The sequence below is a fragment of the Heterocephalus glaber genome, unplaced genomic scaffold, assembly GCF_053883595.1.
Source record: "Heterocephalus glaber isolate CG9 unplaced genomic scaffold, H.glaber_assembly_v1.0 deba00001461, whole genome shotgun sequence".
Lineage (NCBI taxonomy): Eukaryota > Metazoa > Chordata > Mammalia > Rodentia > Bathyergidae > Heterocephalus > Heterocephalus glaber.
In genome coordinates this window covers 37,457,673-37,482,135 of record NW_028258308.1, presented here as the reverse complement: position 1 = coordinate 37,482,135, position 24,463 = coordinate 37,457,673, and the positions used below count along the sequence as shown (strand labels likewise).

The window sequence follows — 24,463 nt, the reverse complement described above, 5'->3', positions numbered from 1 at the left end:
ATCAGCCAGTGAAAAATCATAGACTTTTGCTTTTAACAGTCCTAGGCATAACCATTTGTTAAGATTGCAGGAGGATGGTTACAATGTCCCATTAGTTCTCTGGCTGCACTGGTTTTCAATACAGCTTTGAATATTCCCCACTCATACTTCTCTGAAGGAACAACAAACCACATCTGTCATACATGAAGAAAATTTGTAACTGAGCCAAACACAGATCATTTGTTGTAATAAAAGGGTCGGTTCAAATGCCTAGCAGATGCCCACCAGCAAAATGGAAAGTCAAGGCTGGGTGCATCCATTTGGTTCTGATTCCTCCAGCCCTAAACAGTTATGGCCTGAGAGTATCTTTCTCCTGCAATCCCCAAGAGATGCCCATAAATGTGCTCCCGTAAGGTAAATGCCTTGCTCCTTGTGATAGTGTCCTGTATTTGGCACATTACCCATGACTCTTCTGCCAGCCTGTCTGAATGCCTTCTGCTTTCCTTGGCCCTGTAGTCTGTGTGTATTTCCTGACTGGAGGATCCACGCTGATATCAGGCTTTTTCCACCTTTTCTTTCATGTCTTTTTCTTGCATGTTCCAGATTTGATTCCAGCCATGTTTTGAATGACAACTCTCACTAAAACACAGCTTCAAATGGAGAGTCCAATAAGCCAGGGACATAGAAATACATCTCTTCCATCCTAAAGTTCCTGACTATCACATCTATTACTGCTGCTGAGCAAACCTTGCAGCAGTAGTGAAGAAGAGCTTCTTCCACCAGGGCGAATCACTGTGGACTTTTAAGTTCCCTTTCTTTTGAAGCAGGCTCTGGTTACAGTGACAACATGACTTGAGCTGTGTGCGGGCTCCCCCCACGGCAATATGGAGGCACCTCCAGCCACTTCCAGGGCCATCAAATAACTGTGGGGGTCTGTGAGAGCCCCTGTGCTCTGCTGGTAAATTGCTCTTATCTATAAAGCATTTTATAATGAGTGCTGTGTGTCATTACCCTGTTCAGAGGTAGCATAGTCAGTTAGGTAGCAGTGATGTAGCCAAGGGAGCAGTGGACTGGCTCCAGTTTGCCAGCAGCCTGCACACATGATGGTGGTAGAGGGAGCTACAACTTTCCAAAAGTACTTTGAGAACTAATCTAACCTGCTGTCTATCACACAATTCCCAACACATTGGGTTTGGCTCCTTTTATTTACAATGACAAATACACATACACACACACACACACACACACACACACACATTCAGATTGTATCAAGAAATTGAGGATTCATTGAAAATTAGCAGGATAAAACTCTTAATTATGTGGCTAGGACTGAAAAGAAAGTAAAAAGGTCAGGATTTGATTTGTGAATTCAGTGAAAACAATAGAATCACAATACGACCATGTCTTCCACTGTCACTTGCCCAGACCAGGGGATAAACAGATCCAGCATAATTCCGCTACCTGGGAAATCTCACAGTACTCTCGGCACATGCTCTGCTGCTTTCACTTTTGCCTCACTACCCAACTGCTCTCACTATGCTATCTCAATGGTCTTGATTCACCCATGGTTGGCACTGACTTGTAGCTTTTGCTTCTTTTCTTATGCCTTTCACATTGTTTTGCTTCCACCAACTGCTGATTTTCTTGCAGAGTAACATTCTCTGCAGACAAGGAAGAAACTACAAGAAGAGGATCAGGTTGATCTCTCTTGAGGCAGTATCTCTTTCTGAGTCACCCCAAGCAGTCAGCCAACCTAGGCGTTCATTCTTGGTCCAATGGACAAGACAGCATGTACACAGAGTGCACAACATTACCACCTGCACCTAGGATGCTACTTAGTCCACTTCCCTAAGCAAGGTGGAACAGTATAAAGAGGCCATGCCTGTGGAAGGATTTTGAGGTTTGCTTTGTCCCAGGTTCAATGAGAGACAATTTCTTTTCATTGATTATATTCATTTTTCTGTTCATTGATTGTACATAAAGGACAGCTGAAGTTTGCCCTAAGTAGCAGATCTTAATCTTCAATACTAGAAACTAAAAATCTTAAAAATTGATTACATAAAATATAGAAATTCTCTGCTCCTTTTAAAAAAATTAAGTTTATTGGTACAGATTAGATATACATAGTGATCACATTCAGCATGATGTATCTTAACTCTGTTTTCGCTTCCTTTCTCCTCCCTCCAACCCTTCTGCACCTCCTTATTTATAAAGACTTTGTTTCTATTTCATCTTTTTTTCTCATGTTTTCCCCCTTTTCCTTTTTTACTTTTTCTCCTGATCCCTTGGTTTTTTTTTAATTTTAATTTTATTGCTACATTTTAGGTATACAATATAATGACATTCTTCACTGGAAATTTGCACCTTTACATAATTTCTCTTGGTTCTTATTTTTTCCCCATTCCCCTGCCCTCCCTTCAACCCCTCCATACTCCCTATTTACAAAGACTTTGTTTCCATTTTATCATTTTCTCATATTAATTCCATTCCCTTCTTTCCTTTCCCCTACCCCTCCCACTTCCCCTTCCCCTTTGCCCCTTTTCTTCCTATTTCACATTATCCATTATACCTTTAAGTCCTTATTTATACTTTCAATGTCTCACACTAGAGAAATTATTCAGTATTTACACATGTGGGCCCTATTTATTTCACTTAAGAGTATTGCCTCAAAGTGCATCAATTTAGCTATAAATGTCTCTGATTTCTTGTTTTTTATGGCTGAGTACTATTCCATTTTATAAAAAAAAAATCCACATGCTTTTTTTTTTATCCAATCTCCAGTTGATGGGCGTTTTAGCTATTACAAATTGTGCTGCTATGAACATGGGTACACATATATCACTGTGGTATGATTGTTTAATTCTATGGCGAAGATATCTAGCAGGAGAATAGCTGGGTCAAATGGGACTTCCAGTCCTAGTTCTCTGAGGTATATCCGTACTGATTTCCATAGTGGTTGCAGCAGTCTACACTCCCACCAGCAGTGGAGGAGGGTTCATCTTTCCCCACAGCCCTGCCATCATTTGTTATTGGTTGATTTCATGATAGCAGCCATTCTTTCTGGAGGTGGAATCTCAGCATTGTTTACATTTGTATCTCTCGAATGACCAGTAATGTTGAACATTTTTTCATATATTTATTTTCTATTTCTACTTCTTTGTCTGAGAAATGTCTGTTCATTTCAGATGCCCATTTTCAGATTGGGTCTTTAAATATGAGAGGTCTGATCTTTTAAATTCTTTATAGATTCGAGATTAATAGGTCTTTGTCTGAGGAAAGGCAGGTGAAGATTTTTTTCCCATATTATAGGTTGTCTCTTTACACTGTTGGTGGTTTCTCTTGCTGTGCAGAAGCTTTTTTAATAAGAAGAGATCCCACTTGTTGATTGTTTGTGCTACTTCATGGGCAACTGAGGTTTTGTTCATAAACTCTTTTCCTACACCAATGTCTTCAACAGTTCTACTAACCTCTGTTCCAACCAGTTCAACGTTTCTATTTTAATATCTAGATCTTTAATCCATTTTGATTTTAGTTTAGTGCATGGTGAGAGATAAAGGTCTAGTTTTAATCTCTGGCAAGTTGAAACCCAATTTTTCCAGCACCATTTATTTAAGAGGCTATCTTTCCTCCAGTGAGGGTGTTTGGCCCCTTTATCAAAGATGAGATGGGTGAGTGTGTCTGGCATTGTTTCGGCATCTTCTAATCTATTCCACTGGTTCTCCAGTCTGTTTCTTTGCCAGTACCGTGCTGTTTTTGTCACAGTAGCTTTGAGGTATAGTTTCAAGTTGGAGATTGTGATATCCCCTGCCATGTTTCTGTTACCTAGAATTACTTTTGCTATTCTGGGTCTCTTCTTGTTCCAAATGAATTTTTGGATTGTTTTCTCAAGGTCCGTGAAGTATGCTGCTGGGATCTCAATTGGAATTGCATTAAATCTATATAGCAGTTTTGGAAGTATGGCCATTTTCATTCTATTGATTCTTCCTACCCAGGAGCAGGGGATGTCTTTCCGTTTTCTGATATTATCTTTGATCTCTCTTTTCAGAATGCTATAGTTTTCAGAGAAGAGGTCTTTGATTTCTTTTGTTAGGTTGATTCCTAGGTATTTCAGTTTTTTGGATGCTATTGTGAAAGGAATTGTTTGCCCTGTTTCTCTCTCAGTGAGTCTATTGTTCATGTAGAGGAAAGCTGTTGATTTTTGTTTGCTGACATTGTATCCAGCTACTCTACTGAATTTGGTTATTAAGTCTAGAAGACTTCTGTTGGTGTTCTTGGGGTCTTTTATATAGAGTATCATGTCATCTGCAAATAATGACAATTTGACTTCTTCATTTCCTATCTTTATTTTTATTTCTTTCTCTTGTCTAATTGCTGTGGCTAATGTTTCCAAAACTATATAGAACAAGAATGGTGACAGTGGACATCCTTGTTTTGTTCTTGATTTTAGTGTGAAAGATTTCAGTTTTTGACCATTTAGTATGATGCTGGCTGTTGGTTTTTCATAGATGGTTTTTATCAGATTGAGGTAGAGACCATCTATTCCAATTTTTTGTATGGTTTTTATCATAAATTCATGTTGGATTTTGTCAAATGCTTTTTCTGCATTTATGGAGATAATCATATGGTTTTTGTCCTTGGCTCTATTGATATAGTGTATTACATTGATTTGTGTATGTTGAACCATTCCTGTATCCTTGGGATGAATCTCACTTGGTCAGGATGTATGATCTTCTAGATGATCTTCTGCATTCTATTTGCCAGTATCTTATTAAGGATTTTTGCATCTATGTTCATTAGTGAGATTGGCCTATACTTCTCTTTTTCAGTTAGGTCTTTCTCAGCTTTGAGGATCAAGGTGATACTTGCTTCTAGGAATGCATTTGGGAGTATTGTTTCCCTTTCAATTTCATTGAAGAGTTTAAACAGTAGTGGCAGTAGTTCCTCTCTAAATGTCTTGGAGAATTCAGCAGTGAAGCTATCAGGACCTGCGATTTTCTTAATTGGTTAGTTTTTAATTACGTTTTCAATTTCATTGGTTGATATTGGGTTCTTTAGAATTTTTAGGTCTTCTTTGCTCAACTTTGGTAATTCATATGTATCTAGGAATCTGTCCATTTCTTCTGTGTTTTCCATGTTATTGGCATAGAGGTTCTGGAAGTAGGCATTGACGATCCTCTGGATTTCTGCTGGGTCTGTTGTCATTTCACCCTTTTCATTCCTAATTGCATGGATTTGGGCCTTTTTTTTCCTTTTTCTGATAAGGTTGGCTAAGGGCTTGTCAATTTTGTTGATTCTTTTGAAGAACCAACTCTTGGCTTCATTAATTTTTTTTTATCATTCTCTTAGTCTCCATTGCATTGAGTTCTGCCCTGATCATTATAATTTCCTCCCTTGTATGAGGTTTGGGTTTGTTCTACTCTTCTTTTTCTAGAAGCTTGAGGTTCAACATCAGGTTGTTTAATTGGGCTTGCTCTGTTTTCCTAATATCTGTATTCACTGCTATAAATTTTCCTCATAAGACTGCTTTCATTGTGTCCCATACATTCCATTATGTTGTATTGTCATTGTCATTTCATTGAAGGAACTGTCTGATTTCTTCTTTAATTTCCTCTGTGATCCATTGGTTATTCAGAAGTGTGTTGTTCAGTTTCCATGTGTCCATAAAATTTTTGCAGTTTCTTTTGCTATGGATCTCCAGTTTCATCGCACTATGGTCTGATAATATACAGGGGATAACTTCAATTCCTTTGCACTTACTTAAACATATTCTATGAGCAAGTATGTGGGCTATTTTGGATGATGATCCATGTGCACCTGAAAACAATGTGTATCCTGATTTTTGGGGGTGGAACACTCTGTAAACATCTGTTAAGTTCATTTGTTCAAGAGTTTGATTGAGTTCTAATATTTAATTACTTATTTTTTTGTCCAGTTGTTCTTTTTGTGACAGTTGGGTATTGAGGTCCCCCACTACAATTGTATTAGTGCATACATGACTTTTCATGTCCATTAGTATTTGTTTTATATAGTTGAGTGCACTAGTGTTTGGTGCATAGATATTTATGATTGTCATCTCTTCCTCTTGGATTGTTCCCTTTACAAGGATGTAGTGTCCTTCTTTGTCTCTCTTAATCAGTGTTGGTTTGAAATCTACTTGATCTGCAAAGAGGATAGCTACTCCTGCTTTTTTTTCGGGTTCCGGTTGCATGGAGTATTATTTCCCTACCTTTAAATTTCAGTCTATGAGTTTCCTTTTGAATTAAGTGTGTTTCTTGTACACAGCATATTGTTGGATTTTGCTTCTTGACCCATCCTGCCAGTCTATTTCTTATGATTGGTGAATTGAGACCATTAACGTTGATAGTTATAACTGATATGTATTGACTTATCATTGTCATGACTTTTTCTGTTGGATTCTCCCCCTTTACATTTAATTTCTTGTCACACCAGATGGGTTCATTCTGCTGTGCTTCCTGGAGTTGTGATCCTTATTGTCTTTTCCTAGGATATTGTCTAAAAGTTTTTGCAGTGCTGGTTTGGTATTCATGAGGTTCAAGAGGTGCTCTTTGTCATGAAAATATCTTATTTCACCATCAATTTTGAAAGACAGTTTTGCAGGGTATATCAATCTGGGTTGGAGGCTGTTTCCCTTTAGGGTTTAGAATGCATCACTCCAAGCTCTTCTTGGCTTGAGGGTTTGCGTTGAGAAGTCTGCTGTTATTCTGATGGGCTTTCCTTTGTGTGTGATTTGTTTCTTTTCTCTAACTGCTTGTAGAACTTTGTTCTGTTGAGTTTCTGGAATCTTAACAATTATATGCCTATGTGCAGATTTTTTTGTGATCATGACTGTTTGGAGTCCTATATGCCTCACTTATCTGTATGTCAAGCTCTTTTCCCCTGCTTGTGATGTTTTCTGGCATTACTTCTGTGAACAGTTTTTTATGCCATCTGAATTCTCTCCTATTTTTTCATTCATTCCAATCAGTTCCATGTTATTCTTCTTTACATCATCTAGCAGCTGCTGGTTTGATTTCTCATGTTCCCTTACAATGTTGAAGCAATTTTTCTTTTCCTGGACACTAATTGCAATCTTATCTTTTGTATCTGAAATTGTGTCCTCACATTGTCTCATTCTGCTGTGTAGAGTTTCAATGGAGTTTTAATCTCCTGGAAATCTGTTTGAATCTGTTTTATGGATTCCATTTGTTTCCTATGTTGGGATTCCATCATGTTCCTAAGTCCCTCTCTAGATTTATTAATCATGTCTTTCACAATGGGCACAATCTCTGCTGTTATCTGAGAAATTATTTCTGATTTCAATTTTTTCCAGATCCTCTTTTATTGCCAGTTCAGGAAGTTCAGGTGGTTGAGTATCAGAGTTTTCCATCTCATTTCCCTTTGGGGTTGCTGTAGGTGACCTGAGAGTTTGTTTTTCAGACTTGTTTACATGTCTTCTCATTTTGATGGGGTGGAGAGGTGCTGTCAGCACCCACGTGGCTCACCTCCTCTGAGCTTGGAGCAGTGGAATGGTAGCCCAGAAGCTCAAACCTTTGGGCTCATAGGAGTGGAACAGTGGCCTGGAATCCCCTACCTCTGGGCTGGAAGCAATGGAACAGCATCCTGGAATCCTCTACCTCTGGGCTGGGAGCCATGGCACAGCATCCTGGGAGCCCCTGCCTCTGGCCTGGGAGTGGTGGAATGGCAGCGTGGAAGCCCCTACCTCTGAGTTGGGAGTGGTGTCATTAAATAACATAACAATAGAGTAGTAACACATTGTGTATCTTTCCAGCACATTCACAGAATGCTATATTGATAGAATAGCCATAAGTTTCACATTCTGTGTGTTTGAGAATTTTATTGTTCCTGTTTCATTGCTAATGGGAAAATAGAGGCTTAGATAAATGCAGAAATAGCTTCTGAGTCAAAGTGCTTTTGATGGGCTTACAAAGTCCAGGGCCAGGAACCATGGACCCTCACTTCTGGGCTCCTGGGCAGCATGTGAAAATGCCATGCTGTTTATCTGTCTCAAGTGCGGGTCCCAGTCTTACCGTTGCTTTATTTCCACTCCCTCCACAAGTAGCTTTTCTGAAGCTCTACATCCTGATGAACACCCAACAGAAAATGAACTCTATGGCTGCTAGAACTAAGTTTTAGGAAGGGCAGAGATGTGAAAAATCATCCCTGACTTTCCTCAGTGACTTGGCAACCCTCCTAAGGAAATTAGAAGTCTAGAAACTAGCAATTATATTCAAAAGAAATGACCTAAAAATAACTTCCAGCTCTCAGTGCTCGCCATCTCATTATAATTCAGTACTAGGACTGCAGAGGGATGCAAGGAGAGAAGGGGAGGAAAAACTCAAAAAGAAAAAGCAGCAAGAACAAATATATTTTAATTAATTACACTGTTAGATTTTTTTAAAATTTCTCTCTCACTGAAGATCTCTGAGGCCAGAAAGGTCAATCAGAACAAGAGATGGACAGTGTCATGATCATGTAAGAACTGGAATAAGCCACCAAATACCTAGCACCTTCTGCCTCCTGCTTGGCCCTGTAGAACAACTGCAGGGGTGTAGGCAACCTGCATTTTAACTTTAAGCCCATCTTGCCAAACCAGGAAGGATCAAAGGGTTCACTTTGGCTAGAAGTTGTTCACTTTATTGTTAACCAACTATATATTTTACATTAAATCTCATTAATGAGTCCTAACAATAATTCAGAGGAAAATAGAGCCAATAATACAGATCCAACCACTTGGTCTGGGGAATGCTTTCCCTAAAAAGAGACTAGAAAAAGGCTATGAAATAGGAATAATCATAGAACTTGAGGAAGAAAAGAAATCACCATGACTAAAAAGTGATGAGAAGTATTGAAGTACTGGGAAAAGTAATGGGGAGATAGGAGTGGCTAATTCCTATGGAGCCAATAGTACAAGGTTTGTAAAGTCATCGGGAGAAACAGAGCTATGGAAAGAGCATAATCTGGTTTTCTTTTTAAAAAACAATCATCCTGGCTGTTGTGTGGAGAATGATTTTTAAGGTATCAAGAGTGGAGGGAGGGAGGTGACTATCAGAGGAGAGAAACAGGTACCAGGTAGAAAGAAATGGACAGGGCCAGGTTACATGTTGGGGACAGTTTTGGCAAACTTGTTGCTGGGTGGATGTGACTGAAGGAAGGAGGCAAGGATGAACTCTGAATCTTTTCAGGGGGTCCCTGAGGGGACACCACTGGAATAAGAAAAACTGTGGAATCAATGCAGGTATGCAGCAATGTTGAGGCTTTCATCCAAAAAAGCGCTTTCTTTGGCACAAATTAAGTTTGAAATGCCTACCAGATATCCAAGTGGACATGTGATGTAGGCAGTAGGTCGAGAAGTTAGGAGATGAAGTTCAAGGTTAAGCCTGAGAGTCATTAACACTTAAACCCAGAGAGATTCTGGATTAAGGAGCGAAGAACAGGGACCTAAAACACCACAATATTTGGAGCTGGGAAGTAAGGAATCTGCTCAGGAAACAAAATTGTAGTCAGTGAGGAGGAGGAAAACTGCAAGAGAGCAAAATCACAAAAGCATTCCTGAGCCTAATTCCCAGGCAGTACAGTTCCAAAGGCTTTGAAAGAGTCCTAATAATTTATTTCCCCTTCTCTCCCTTCCTACTGGGGATAGAACCCAAGGGTATCCTACCACTAAGCTACAACTCCAGCCTTTTTTATTTTGAAAGAGGGTCTTGTTAAGTTTCTCAGGTTGGGCTTTAACTTGGAATTCTCCTTCAGCCTGCCAGGTTATGGGAATTTACAGGTGTGTAACACCATATCCAGCCTAATAATTTTAAGTTTAAAGACAAACTTCTGAATGTGATTCTCATTTCTAACCAGTTTTTAAGAATCACTCTAATAAAGTGCAAGCTAGTTGGCTGAGCCTAGAATGCAAATCTAGTTTTTCTGAGTTTTACTTTTGACTGTTCACTCACTTCTATTCTTTCTGTGTAAATATTTAAAATGTGAACTCTAATTCTCAGTTTTGCAGCAGATCAACATTAGTCTCATAATGGTCAACTGTCACTACTATTGCACCTCTTCTCTCTTCCCATTTTTGTAAAGAGCTGTCTATGCTATCTTTGCTTTCTCATCTACTGAGTCTTAGATCCACAAAAATCTCATACCACATCTTTTAGTATACCAATTTTCCAGAGATTAACGAAGGATAAGATTTTTTTGGTATTATCAGCCAGATGGTTTACTTAGTGGGAAAAAAATCTATATTCTTTTTCCTGATACACTTTTACTGAGGTTTTAATAGAAATGGCTTTTTTTTAGGAACTTTAAGGTGAATTTCCCAAGAATGGCAGATTGGATTTCCTGCAAGGTGGCTGCTATATTTCTGCAAATTTTTCTTGGTTGAATAATGGTTGGCAATAAGTTGCACCAAGGAATAGTATTGGGGGAAGTTGTCCTTTTCGCATCCATAGTTAAGAGAGGTTGTGAATCAGAGCACCTATACTTCAGAAGTCTCCATCTTTAAGGGTGGTGTCCTAAAATATGCATCCATGGAGCAAAAGTAGCACAATATATATAAGTTTCATACAAATCAGTATATTCTAGTCATAGTCATAGAACTACAGTATCTTAGAGTGCAGTGTTTTTCATAATATCTACTGAAGAATCTCTGAGCAAAAGAGAAAAAATTATATACCTAGGTCATCTGTGAGTGAAACCTAAAGATGTGACTCACACAAAGTGATTTCGAAGTTTCAAGTTGCATCTTCAAAATTCATTCAAACATTACATTTTCTTCAATGTTGCATCCACATTCACTTTTACTGACCTAAAGAGGAATACAGTCCACACTCCATATTTGAGAGTTCTACATTCCATCCTTGAGAATTCACCCAACCTCAGATTAAAAATATTCAAAAAGATACTGTGTAGATAGCTGGGGATATAGCTCATCAGTAGAACACTTGGCTACCATATGTGAGGACCTCAGTTTGATCCACAACACTGCAAAAAAAAAATTGTGTTGGTATGGAACGTGTTCAGACTGATTTTCTTGTCATTAGTCCATAAGCAATACAGCTAACAAATTACACAGCACTTACATTATACAGGTCAAGCAAGAGAACAACCTAATCCAAATGTCCAAAATGTAAAACACTCATAAATATAATGATCCAAAACTTTTAAATTTTGGAGCATTTTTGTTTCCAATTTCAGATGTTCAGATTAGGATGTTTAACTTGCAAAGTGTATGCAAATATTCAAAAATTCAAAAGACTCCCAAATTTGAAATACTTCTGGTCCCCTGTATTTTGAATTAAGGGACACACAATGTGTATTAGGTATTATGAATCACCTAAAGATGATTTAAAGGATATGCATAAGTTATATATAAATGATCTGCCATTTTATATAAGGAACTTGTTTATTCACAGATTTTGGTACTGTGGGGGTAGGACTTCAAAACTAAATTTCCGTGATACTGAAAAATGTATTATTATAAAAATGTTCTTCAATGCAGATTATGCAACATCATCCCATGATTAAACACAGATCATGCGTATTTTAGTAGGAGTATCACTAAAATGACTTTGTTTTCTCAGCTCATTACATAGGACACATGCTGATGACTAGTTCCATTGCTGGTGAGTTTAAGCTGATGACTTGATCAAGGTGGTAAATGACAGGATTTACCACTGCAAAGTAACTAGTTCCTTCTTTGTAGCTAGCAAGTGATTTATCAAGAAAAGTCTGAGAATACGTGAACATATGGTTACTCCTGAAACTCACCCATGAGTTTTAGTATCCAGAGTCCCGCTTGTGTCAATCTATTAATATTTTGCTACATGTCTTTATTCTTCAAAAAGGAAGTGGGGGGTTGAAGGGAGGGCAGGGGAATGGGGACAAAATAAGTACCAAGATGGATTATGTAAAGGTGCAAATCTCCAATGATGAATGTCATTATATTGTATAACTTAAATGTATCAATAAAATTAATTTTTTTTAAAAGGAAAAGCTTGTGGTTTCCCATTAGTTTAGATTCATTCATTCCTTCATAAAAGTGTGTGTGTGTGTGTGTGTGTGTGTGTGTGTGTGTATTTCTTGGAATTGGGGCTAGCAAACCACACACTGAGCTACATCCACAGCCTCTTTCATTTTTTATTTTCAGACAGGGTTGCCTTAAGGTGTTCAGGTTAGAATATAGAATACAGAATATAGAATTCTTCTGTCTCAACCTCCCAGAGTGCTGGGTTTACAGGCCTGTGCCACCATACCCTACCCATCATTTATTTTAATGCTCAGCTTGCTCCACAATTGGCTGAGGGAACCTTTTGTAGGTGTCTGCTGTTCTTTTTTTTTCACGTGTGTTTGTACTGAGTCAACAAGTTTATACATGAAGTGACTTCTCATAGCCAACTTCCCAGGCATGCAACTGCATGCTTGGTTTAGTAATGTTATTGATGGTGTGGGACTCTTAATTTTTCAACAAGAGATCTCATGTTGTCACTTTGTACTAGGTCCCACAAAAGTACCAAGCCCTGCCTATACAGCATGAATGTGTAAACTAGATACCTCTGAGCACACAGCTTGGGTAGCAAACAGCACCTGTGTGTCAGGAGCAATTAGCAGTCTCCTTCAGATGCTACCACACTCCCAGGGTGCATCTCAGCTTGTGGACTATGGTTGCAATTTAGCATTCATTCCCTTCACGACTAGAGAGATGCTCTTAGGTAGTATACAGATTTATCCAGAGGGCAGGACCCTCATATCCTCCTGTAATAACTCAATACATTATGTTTAGTTTCTAGAGAAAAAAAAAAACTTGGCCTTTGACAGAATAGAGTAGAATAATATGATCTCTTAAATTTGACTGCATTCTCCCATGGGGAGGGAAAGCAGGATTTCAAGCTTTTCTGCAATTTGTGCCAAGTGTGAGTATTGGTTTTAATAGGAGCATCTGTAGTGTCAGAATATATTCCAGGATCTTAAAGAAGAGTATCAGAGCAGTGCCAGTAGGGCTGCTGAAGTGGGGCTCTTTTACAGCTTAGTGCACATCCCAGAGTCAAGTGGCTGTAAAGCTTCATCACTGCCATTTCCATTTTTGACCACTTCTTCACTACAGTACTGATTATTAGCAGCAATATACAGACAAGGGAGTACAGAAATAAATTCCATTTGGCTCAGCTATCAAGGTATCTTCCCCAAAGAGTTAAACACATCACATTACATGCATACTTGTTTTTATAGCAGCACAATTCATAATTGCTAAATTTTGGAAGTGGCCTGTATGTCCATGAACAGATGAATAGATAAAGAAAATGTGGTGCTTACACACAATGGAGTACTACTCTGCCATAAAGTAAGATAAACTTGAGTCATCTAAAATAAATCAGACACACAAGTGGTATGAGAAAACCAAAGTATAAATAAATCAAAGAGAAAATGAAAGATAGCTAATAGGAAATAGGTAGATAGATCTTGGGTAAATTGGAGTGGGACTCTGAGATGAAGGGGAAGCTAAACAGAAAGAAGATGTATCAACTACTCACATGGAATATGTTCATGATTTATCACAAACATGTACTAAATATAATAAAATAAAATTAAGACAAATTTAAGAAATAAACAAAATGTCCTTGGAAGCTATGGATTCCCTAAGAAGCCAGATGTCATGTTACCCCTATGGTACAATCATGATTTACAACTAACCAATGCCCTCTCACAGAGCATATCCTACATGGTGGGGTAGCTTGCAACCACACATGTTTACTACACAAAAGTGACCAACGAGGGTCTGTGCTAGCCCCCGACATCAAAAAAATGAGAGCAATAACAGGATGAATTTTACAGCACCTTACAGTCTAGCAACAGAAATGAGTCCATCTATAAATTGGAAATAATTACAATTCTGGAAAAGCTAAGTATTGTGGAGGAAGCACTAAATAGGTGCTATGAGAACTCAAAAGGTGGGCATTTAAAATTTATGGAGTTTTGAACCTGGGGACGCTGGAGAATAGACTTTCCAATGGCTTGGTGGGAGTATGAGACTGCTGAGGTCAACAGTGGAAAAAGAGAGTGAAACATGGCCTTGGAGGTTGGAATTAGGTAGGAAGAGATAAGAGATGGGGCTGTGGATGTGCTCCAGGGAGGAGAAAGAATGTGGGAAAATCAAGGCCGAGGGCCTACATCTCAGGGTGAAGCACCTAGCACGTCATGGAAGATGAGCAATGCAGGCAAAACCTAAATTTGAATGCTGGGCAGATTGCCTGTAGTTATCTTTATATTTAACTTTACAAGCAAGGGAAGGGAACAGTGGCCAATTTTTAGCATATAAATTTATCAAAACTATGAAGTCAAGATTTATAATTGGGGCTCAACTGGATGTTTTTCTTCCTTGACTTTCAAAAAGATATAACCTGCACAGAATTAAATGAAAATAATCCTGTTTTGACTATGGGCTCGTAAAAGTGAGGAGTTTCATAGCTTTTAAATGAGATTCTTCAGATTCTTTCATTCATTCTTGGCACAGTTACACAGATATTTTAGGAGAAGCTCAAATAAGCAGCATATTTAAATTTTATTTTCAGCATGTATCAAATTTTATAGGCTTTTTAGGAAAAAAATACCCCAACAAAATAATGGTTTCCTGCTGCTTTTAATTCCAAATAGCCAATTGGGTAAGACAGGCTTGACTGTAACATAGAAATGTTTTCTTTATTTCTCAGTCCCACGTATCCAGAAGGGTTTGACAGGCCAGGGGTTAATGATACAGGCAAAATATTTTACAAGCAGAAGAAGAAGTGAAAGAAAAAAAATCAGGAATAAAAGAAAGGGCTAAGCTGCCAAATGTTCACCCATGAAAATAAACAACTATGAATAATTGAATATTCCGGCACCAGAAGGAGCAGATGCCACAGTGCAACAGCTACCTCCAGCTCAGCTAAGCCAGACTGAGGAGCGTGGGCCCTTGGGAGTTGCGCCCTGAGAGAGATTTGTGCCAGCTTTGTGGGACTAAGTGTGGGTTGGCTTTATTTATTTATTTTTACCTGGAAAAAGCCCCTTTTGAAACTGGAACTCAGCTATTTCTAGCCCCAGACAGTTGGATGGGAAGGCAACACCTCCCTGACACTGTGTGTAGCAGTTAAGAGGAAAACAATAGTTTAAGATGACAGGCACTTTGGCACCTAGAACAGATCCTAACACACATCACAACTTGACTGTGAAGACAAATGTAATTTACTCATAAATGGGATAAAGAAAGAAAGCAATTGCCACTCTCTTTAAGGAAACATTGGATGCACATAAGCTTTGCTATCATGGTTCTCAAACTCCTATTTAATTGCAAAGAATGTGCATAGCTTAGCAGCAAGGGCACCAAAAGTGGTGGCGGTGGCCTGTGCTGGGTGATCTTCCATCAGGCCACCTAACCTTTAGAATGTGCCAGATGAGGAAGGCCTATAAAATGGTAAATGGGTTAAAGCAACATTTCCCAAACATTGCGTCATAGAGGTAGTCTAGGACCTGTTCCTCAAAGGACAGTGGACAGATCCACCAGAAGCCTTGACTTCTGGGGAGCTCATTAGAAATACCCAATTTCAGACCTTAGAGTAGACTTACTGAATCATCTTACCAGAATCACCAGTATCTTTTGAATGCCCAAGTTGATTGGCAGGCATATTAAAGTTTGAGACACACCATTCTTGGCAAGACATCCCAAAGGTATCTGATTATAGAATCATTATTACAAACATAACTTTCTTGGCCTTTTCTTCAGAATCAGATTTGGAAGATTTGGAGTGAGAAGAAAAACTCCACATACACTGAAGGGGTCCATTTCAATGACTCTATGAGTCGTACAAATAAATAAAATAATTCTGCTTATATTGCTTCCCTTTAAAATGGAGTGAGCATCATCTAGGGAGCTTCCTGATAGTTCTGGAGAGATTAGGGAACGTGGTTGAAAGTGAAGACGCTTGAGTCAACACATCCCACAGCTGAACGGCCCAGTTACCAAGGAGGTTTTACCCATTGCAATTTCAAAATTGTTGAATTCTTAATTGATCATTGGTTAAATGCAGGAAGCATAAGGAGCTCTGATGTTGAATTAGAACAATTTAATGAGTAATATAAAATGATACTAATTTTGCAAAGTCCTCTCAAGATGATTGTCATCAGATTCATGAGCTACATTCATCTATCAAAATCCTTATTTAACACATTAAGATGTTTCCAGTACTTCAAAAAATAATCTTAAAAAGAACAGATATAGAAGTAATTATATCCAATTTGGCTTTTCATTTATTGGGACTAAAGGTTATTCTCTTGTGCAATGTGTATTTGCTGGGAAGTGCTTACAAATAATGGCCAGAAACCATCTCTCTCATGCTAACAAAATATGAAAATTGTTTCTTGAAAGAGTGTTTTCTTCTTCAAGCAAATTAAAAAAAATCCAACTAAGGTCCTGAAGGAAACCCCCCTCCTCACTTTTGATGCCATTGCACTAGTTACATTTCAATTTACATTTTAATGTACACAGATCCCCAAGTCAAATGCACTGTTTAATGACAAATCATGTCTGAGCTTGCATAAATAATTTGGAATAAATTAAAAAATATACTTGCTACATGAGAAGAAATTAAAAATATATTCCAGACATTATGAGAGATTAGTGAATTCCATGATATAAGCTTTAATGATGTTCTAATATTTTTACTTAAATCACATCTTTATCATATACTATATATCAAATGAGAGAATGAATTTTTTTAATTTCTGGAGAGATATGCAATATCACTACCATGAAAGTATTTCATGACTCTAAATAGTAGTACATGATAGAATAAAAAAAATGTGTTCTCCGTTATTAACATTCTTTGATTCTATCATGCCTGGAGGAGCAGGACACTTAGGGCTGTCCTAGAATTGGTTTTTACAAAGACTTCATACATCCAGAGTCTGCATAATAATTACTAAGGCACTAAAATTTTTATTCAATGCCATTAACTGCATTAAGGAATAGCACACCTGCAAGTCGAAGATGCTTGTGCTACAGAGCTTCAGATAAGTCATAAAGAGGCAGTTTGTGACAGGTAAATATGCTACTCTGTGCCAGGATATGTTCTAAACATGGCTGTAATATATCTAACTCTGGAAAAAACTCTATGAAGTAGGTGCCTATTCACTGATGAAGACTTAAAATCCAGAATGATGAAATAAATTGTTCACAAATCTAAGAAGTAATGGAAATAAAACTGGAAGGCGAACAGGACTTCATTGTCTGGGTTCTTTACCACCAAAGCAACAGATGTGTGAAACTGGAGACAGCAGGAGTTCATGCACATGTCAAAGAGGTGAGGGTGATGGGCAGAACAAGGAAGCATTTGGAAAGATGAAGTACTGTGTGTGATTAAATGAATGAAAAATTCAGAGGTGGGTTTGAATTATTCTTTGCTAATGTTATGGTTGACTCTTGGGAGCATCATGGAGTTGCTGTACTCATGAGTTGACTAATCCATTTGATGAGTTCATAGCTGAATGCGTTGTTAGGAGGTGGGGCCTGGTTGGAAGAGGTGGGTCACGGGGAGGGGGGTGACTTTCAAGGTTATATCTCTTGCACTGGCTCTTGCTTTCTCTCAGTTTCCTGAGTGCCATGTGTTGAACAGGTATTTTTTCTGCCATGGAATTTCTACCTTGGAGCCCACCAACCATGGACGAACTTGACCCTCTCAGACTATGAGCCAAAATAATCCTTTTCTCTTTAAATTACTAGTGTCAGATATTTTGTCCCTGTGACACGAAAGTGACTAAAACACTATGTAAGCACAAAGTTTTACCGGAGGCAAATTCCTAGAGAAATCAAGCAGGCAAATGGTGATGAGGAATTAAGTCAGCAAGTATGGTAAAAGAGACTAGAGGCAGACAGATCAGAGAGATACTATTTGTGATAGGTCAAAGAATAGGTCATGTGGGCCTCAGAGAAGCAGATAAAGAGAAGGAATGGGGGAAAATGAGACTGAGAAGGAAGAAACTGAAGGACCTTATGTTGAAATCCCACCTCTTCTTCAGCTGGAAAGACAAATGCCCTGGCTGGCATGACCAGGTCTTTCAAGGAAAATAGACCTAGACTTGTTATCAGAAGAATACATGCAAACATAGTCCTTCTCTTAGTTGTTCTCCTACTTTAAAGTCATGAAATATTGGTAGGATAAAATTAATTAACTAAATAACTGTAGAAGAAATATTTCCCCTGGCTCTTACATGGAGAGCATAGCTTCTGAGGTGACCTCTTCTCCCTGGCCTGTGAGAGCCCAGGCAGCATTCAGGAGAGGCCTCTCAAATCACCAGTATAGTGAAGGTGAAATGCATGTTTTAGAGGAAGATTTCATTTCCCAGGAAACATAAATGTCCCTGAAAATAGCAATTCACTCCTATTCTTAATCCCTAAGCCATCAACATCCGCTGTGAAGAATTCTTTGTCCTCAAGTAAATCCCTCTTGTCCTGTATTCTTTATGACATTCTCCAAAGGCAGCATCTGAATAAAACAACAATAACCATCTCTGCCCTCCACCTGCCCATTCCTTTCTGGAGGGGCTTTTACACTCCTGGGCACACCAAGGAAGTTTATGAGAACCCATGGAGGGGGGTAATGAGAATGGTTGGAATAAAGGCATTTTAAAGGAAGAGAAACGATGTATTTATAAATCTTTTTTAGATTATAAAAACACTGATGCTGAAATATGATAAAGAAATTGTGTGTACTCCTGAAAAGCAATTTTCTTCCTTTCTTCTTTATTATTTTTCAAGCGTGTATTTTTTAGCCCTGCTTAGGTCAAACAAACGCAATTTTAAAGCCCATTTCCATGTTTTAAGATTCAGAGAAAAGACATTTAACAGTGGGCTATAAAAATCCCATAATGCCTTTAATGTCTTATTTTGCAGATTTGTTGGAAAGCATACACTAAACAGTCGTTGCTCAACTTTTCCCATCAATGATCCCTGAACTTTGTCATTGATGGGGAGCAGCAGAATCCATTTGTGTGAGTTTCTTTCTCTCAGGCACAGTTTTTCCTGGCATTGTTGAGACACCTGCATTCTGACAATCTAGGCAGAATCTCTGAGCCAAAGTGATTTGCTGATTGTCCTCCAGAAGAAGTCATCAAACATTTAAAATATAATTTTACCAGAGTAAATTTCAGAGAGGTAGAAATGATTCTGACGATTTTCTACAGAGGCATATTGCATCTCTAAAGCTTTCTTCAGCTCCATTTAACTCCTCCCCATATTCCTACAGGACAAAGTCACCCAGAATGTACTTACAGGCTATGCGCACTGAAGCCTTCCTGCTCTTGGAGGTGCCCAGGTGGCTCCATGCCACACACTGGCACCAGTAGTCCTCTGGCCCATGGAAATCCTCCACCTGCTGCCTGGTGACATTGATAAACACCTCCCGGACTTTCAAGCCTGATGGGGAAGATAGAGAAAATCAGCTGAGGCCTTTGTATTTCTCAGATGGCAAGTTGAGGTTGCCAAACCTTTTCTTTTTAATTAACAATTCTGTTTTTAATCAAGGCAAGGTTTTAATTACTTCGACAATAATATATTACTGCTAATTAAACTCCAAGAGCTGAGTAGGCTGGAGAGCATGAATGTAAAGTATTATTCACCAAGTTGGCTCCAATGCACCATAACAGTTTGCATAGTACCTTGACCTGGTACTTTGTCTTTGTCCTTTTTTGTATAAATTCTGCTATGAGGAATGTAGTACTAAAGTTAATTGTTGGAATGTTAGCTAAATGGGCCTCAACATACCTTGTGCAGACAGTTTTAGGTTGTTCTAAATGTCCCTATCCCAGGATTTGGCAGCCAGGGAGAGTCATTGTAATGGTGTTGTTTAAAAGAAAAAGAATAAAATATATACACAGGAAGAGGTGAAAAGGCTGAGAATCCAAGTAAGGGCTGAAATATCAACTTCAAAGGCTCAGGACAACATAGCTAACGGGATCTGAAAAACAAAACATGAGCCCTGATGGGAAACATAGAACTTAGCCAAATTAAGTCTCACAAGTCCTGAGTGGAAAATCCAAGAAAAAGCCATAGCAATGGGATGAGGAATTGAAGCAAGTAAGTATTATATAAAGAGGGCACTAGGCTAGGACTACTAAGACCTTTACTTGCAATGACTGCATTTTCCTACTAGAAAATATGCTTGATTCTTCTAATTGGGGAAGTGTCAGCATCTTTCACACTTCTGACAAATGACTGCCAGCCTTTCTGTGTTTGGAAGAACGGTCACTTTTCATAGAGTTCCCTGAATAAAAGAGGATACTCCTTCCTAACCATGTCAGTTAATTCACTGCAAATAGGGCAGCAGCCATTATAACCTGTGTGTCGCCTCTGTCCAGTACACACTTGCCATCCTGTGCCTTGCTCTCAGACGGACAGGGTGGGAGGAAAGAAGACATGTTCTTGCTCTCCAGGGAAGAGCCCAGCATTGTGACAAGCCCTTACCCTCTTCATTCACAGTTTCACAACACATGGAGGCAGTGCATGCTATTGTATCTGTAAGATATGGATGAAAAAACTATGACAGAGCAGCTGAGTCACTTGTCCACAGTCACAGTTTATAAACTGACCCCAATTCTGCCTTATACCAAAACCAGTGCAATGCTCAGGTGCTTCTCCATGATTCAATGCTGTTCTGGTATTTTAGCTACCTAATCTTAGTTATGGAAATAAGATAACATGTTATGGTCTATATCTAGATGCCCCCCTCAAAGCCTCATATGCTCATAAGTGGGACTTTGGGAAGGTGACTGGATCATGGGGGCATGATACTCATCAGTGGATTAGTCCACTTACATATGCACAGGTAAATATGATGTTGAGAGGTGAAGCCTGGTTGGAGGTGAGGCACTGGGACATGGCATGAAAGAATATATCTCCCTCGGTCTTCCCTTGATTTTGCTGCCTTCTGTCTGTGCTGCCATGAACTTTTTCTTCTCTGCCATGCTGCCCTTACCTTGGAGGCAACAAACTATGGACCAAATCCTTTACAAACTTTGAGCCAAAATAAACCTCTCCTTTTTTAAGTTGTAGGTGTCAGGTATTGTGTCCCAGCAACAAAAAACTAAGACATAACATATGGAATAGTTAAAGAAAAATTAAGTGCCTATTTTTCCTTTAAATGTAAAATAAATTAAATAATTCAGGGGACGGAAGCATTAGTATAAGCAGAATGAGGCAAGGATGGGAATGCGGAGGGTGAAACATGATTCTGCCTTGGGTGGCAGCAGGATTGAAAGAGTAAGAATAAAGGTATAGAATTAGCTGGATGGGAGAAACTTCCCTTCCTCTCAGCCAATAGTGTTATCTACTGTGTGGGATACGAAATGGTATGGACATATAAATCCCTATTCACAATCTGAGGTAAACTTTCTAAATTTGTCAGAGGCACACTAGAAAGCAGAGGAACTTATCTCTCTGCCATTGGATAGTTTACATTTCCCTTCTTCGTGGAAAGTGCTCCAGTACTGCATTTTCCTTGTCAGAGTTGTGCCAGTCTCCTCACCCATCTCCTCTATGAATAGGAGAAAAGAACCTTTAGAGGCTATGTTGTTGTTATTGCTGTTGCTGCTTTGTTTTCTCTCTGTGCAGTCAAATAATAGGCTGTGGCATATAGCTCAGTGGTAGAGCACTGGATCAGGATGTACAAGGCCCTGGGTTTGATGGCCAGCACTGCAAAATACCAACACAATCAACGGGCAAGACAAGGACAAGGAAAGGGAAAGTCAGTAAAGACAAAGGAGAATATCACAGAAAGAAAAAATAAAGCCTGATTTAAAAAAAACATAGTTTGTTACACTAGAAAGCAGGCTGGAGAAAGCAGAAAATAAAATTGAAGAAGTGGCAATAAAGAATAAGTCTGTGTAAAATAACTGCTTGCTTTATATCTTCTGCTTTGGTTTGAAGCAAAGGGCAGAGTCTGTACTTTGAAGATGAGGAAAGCATACCAAAGCAACATGTTTGGGTGGGAGGTGGAGCGACACTATCACTAACACCATGCTACATGTGCTTTGGGGAAGACTAACCATGGAGACAAAAATATACCCACATTGTGGAAAATAGGATCTCCCCAAAGAACCATACAACAGTTTGAAAAGATGGCTAAGCGAATGGGAAACACTTTTCATTTTTTACTCTCCCCATCTTGTAAGTGTATGTAAGTTACTAGTTTCTTCTAGGTTAAAAACGAGACAAACATCATTTCAAAATGGATCAGAGAGTTTTTACATTGAAACTAGAAATGCAGGGTCATCACATACAAATCTGTAGACATGCTATGATTGAATCATTTTACCACTGTGTTTTAAGGGTTTTGATGATTTATTTTAATCCGTTGTGGTCAAACATACAGACATGGATGGCAATGCCAGTCATGAAGGAAGACACTTACATTCATCAATACCTAGAAACAATAGTCACTGTATGCATACTGGGGCCTCCTGGGGAAGCATCAGCATAGTTCAAAGGTAGAAGGAATGGGAAATGTGGGCAAGAGCCTTTCTACTGTGGTTCCCATGAAAGAAAACAGAAAAGACAAGGTGGGCAGGCTTAGGATTTGTTACCTTGAATATCAGTAGGCACCTGATATTAATGGCTATCATTGGGGGTCTGTTTGCTGGTCTGGGGTTAGGGGAGGGGGCCAGAGGGTTAGAATACAAATGTTTTACAAAGGAGGCACATAGCTTCTGGGTGGGTTGGTTTGCAAATGAAAGGCAAGATCATAAGGAACTTGTTTGCAGACTCTTAGAATTAGCAATCTGATCAGGGCATCACCATAGGCTCAACAACATAGCCCCAACTAGAAAAATGTGATTACTACACATGGACAGAGAACTCTATATTGTGCTTTGGAAAGCATTAACAGCCAAACAGGGAGATGGCGGAGTGGTAAGCAGGAATAAATCAGCCTCTCCAAGATTTGGAATCCAGACATTGGAAAATAGCAACTTGGGGAAGAAAAGGAGGATCTCTGGGACACAGGAAGGATCTAATGGGAAAATTGGAGACTACAGAGAAATTAAATAGACAGACCTCAAGACAGAAAAAGGAAGGGAGAATCTGTACTTTCTCCCCAGATTCTGGTTTGTGGCTCATAAGAAAGGAAGATTGAATCTACAGATAAACAGTGAAAGCAGGTGACTACACAGACCTTCAGAGAAACACACCAGTGGAATGGAGCAGTGGATGCTGTGTACTAAACTTGTGAGTGACCCCAGGCCAAGCACCTGCCATATCCCCTGGACAGAGTGCTTGGTCAGATGCTATTCTAGGGAAGGCCCAACTGAACCTGGGAGTCAGAGAGGCTGAGGGTTGGCTGCATCTCAGGGGTCCCAGTGTTAAACTCCCACAGTAACTGGCTGAGGGACAGCCATGGGAGATGTCCATGGTCAGGGAGCAATGGTCAGGCTGGCAAGAGAAACACAGTGTGTTATAAGCTAAAGCACTCAGGTCCCAACCCCACAACAAGAGGCCAGGTTCAGCCTGAATTTCCTTGGATTTGAAAGTCCCAGAAGTGGCACCTCACCCTAATCTTACTGCTGGCTCACTAGTGATTACTCAGCATGGATCTGGGCTTTGACTGCTTCCTTTGTCTAACGGGAGGAGCAGAATCATGCCTTGAGTTGGACACTGACACAAAACTGTAGACCCCGGAAGATAAACATGGGCTTCAAATCACAGAAAAATTTCTGAGTTTTTTCTTTGCTTTTGGATTTTCGTTTTATGTTGTTGTAGTTGTTCAATTGTTTTTTGTTTTGTTTTGTTTTGTTTTTGGTACTAGGGATCGAACTCCGGGCCTTGAACTTGCAAGGCAGGCGCCAGAACCACCGAGCTAAATCTCGGCCCTGTTGTCAGTCATTTGGTTATTTCTTTATTGTTTGTTTTTGTGAGTGTGAACATTGTTTTTAGTTTTGTTTTTGGGGGGCGGGGTTGTTCCCCCCCCCCTTCTTTTTGGCCCTATCTTCTTCTGCCTTTTCTCATGGCTTAGGTAATCTTCCTTTGTCCTTCAGACTTGCTTCTAATCTCTTTTTCTTTTATTTCTCTATTATTCATCTTCTTCCTTTAAAATTTTATCCCCTTAATTACTTACTTATTTTACTCTCAATATAATTTCCTTTTTCTCCCACTTTTTCTTTTACCTTCTATTTCTTGCCAGATTTTTGTCCTACCTTTACCCAATTCTATAGACATTCTTCTACTCCCCAATAAGATCCTTTGTAACACTTATCACTCCACTTTCTCATATCATAACAATTAAGGTTTCAAAGTTTTCTTTGGCATCCTCCCATTCCCAAGCCCTAAATTTTTAATAGTATAACCACAAAGTTTTGTTAATCTTTTGATAGTTAACTCCATAAAATTACCATTGAATTCTTTTGTGTCATTAGCAAAGATATAGCAGTTAAATTTAGTATATATTAGCTGTAAATC

The 24,463-nt window shown here is 39.0% G+C and overlaps 1 protein-coding gene across 11 annotated transcripts in view; it reads right to left on the bottom strand.

Annotated features, from left to right (window-relative positions):
* Unc5d (unc-5 netrin receptor D) overlaps window positions 1-24,463 on the bottom strand; it is a 546,216-nt gene that overhangs the window by 205,847 nt on the left and 315,906 nt on the right. For all 11 annotated transcript variants that reach the window (XM_004855393.4, XM_004855394.4, XM_087217280.1 and 8 more), the window contains exon 3: window positions 19,289-19,432. In XM_004855393.4, the coding sequence (XP_004855450.2) occupies window positions 19,289-19,432 (144 nt within the window). The remainder of the gene's footprint in view (window positions 1-19,288; window positions 19,433-24,463) is intronic.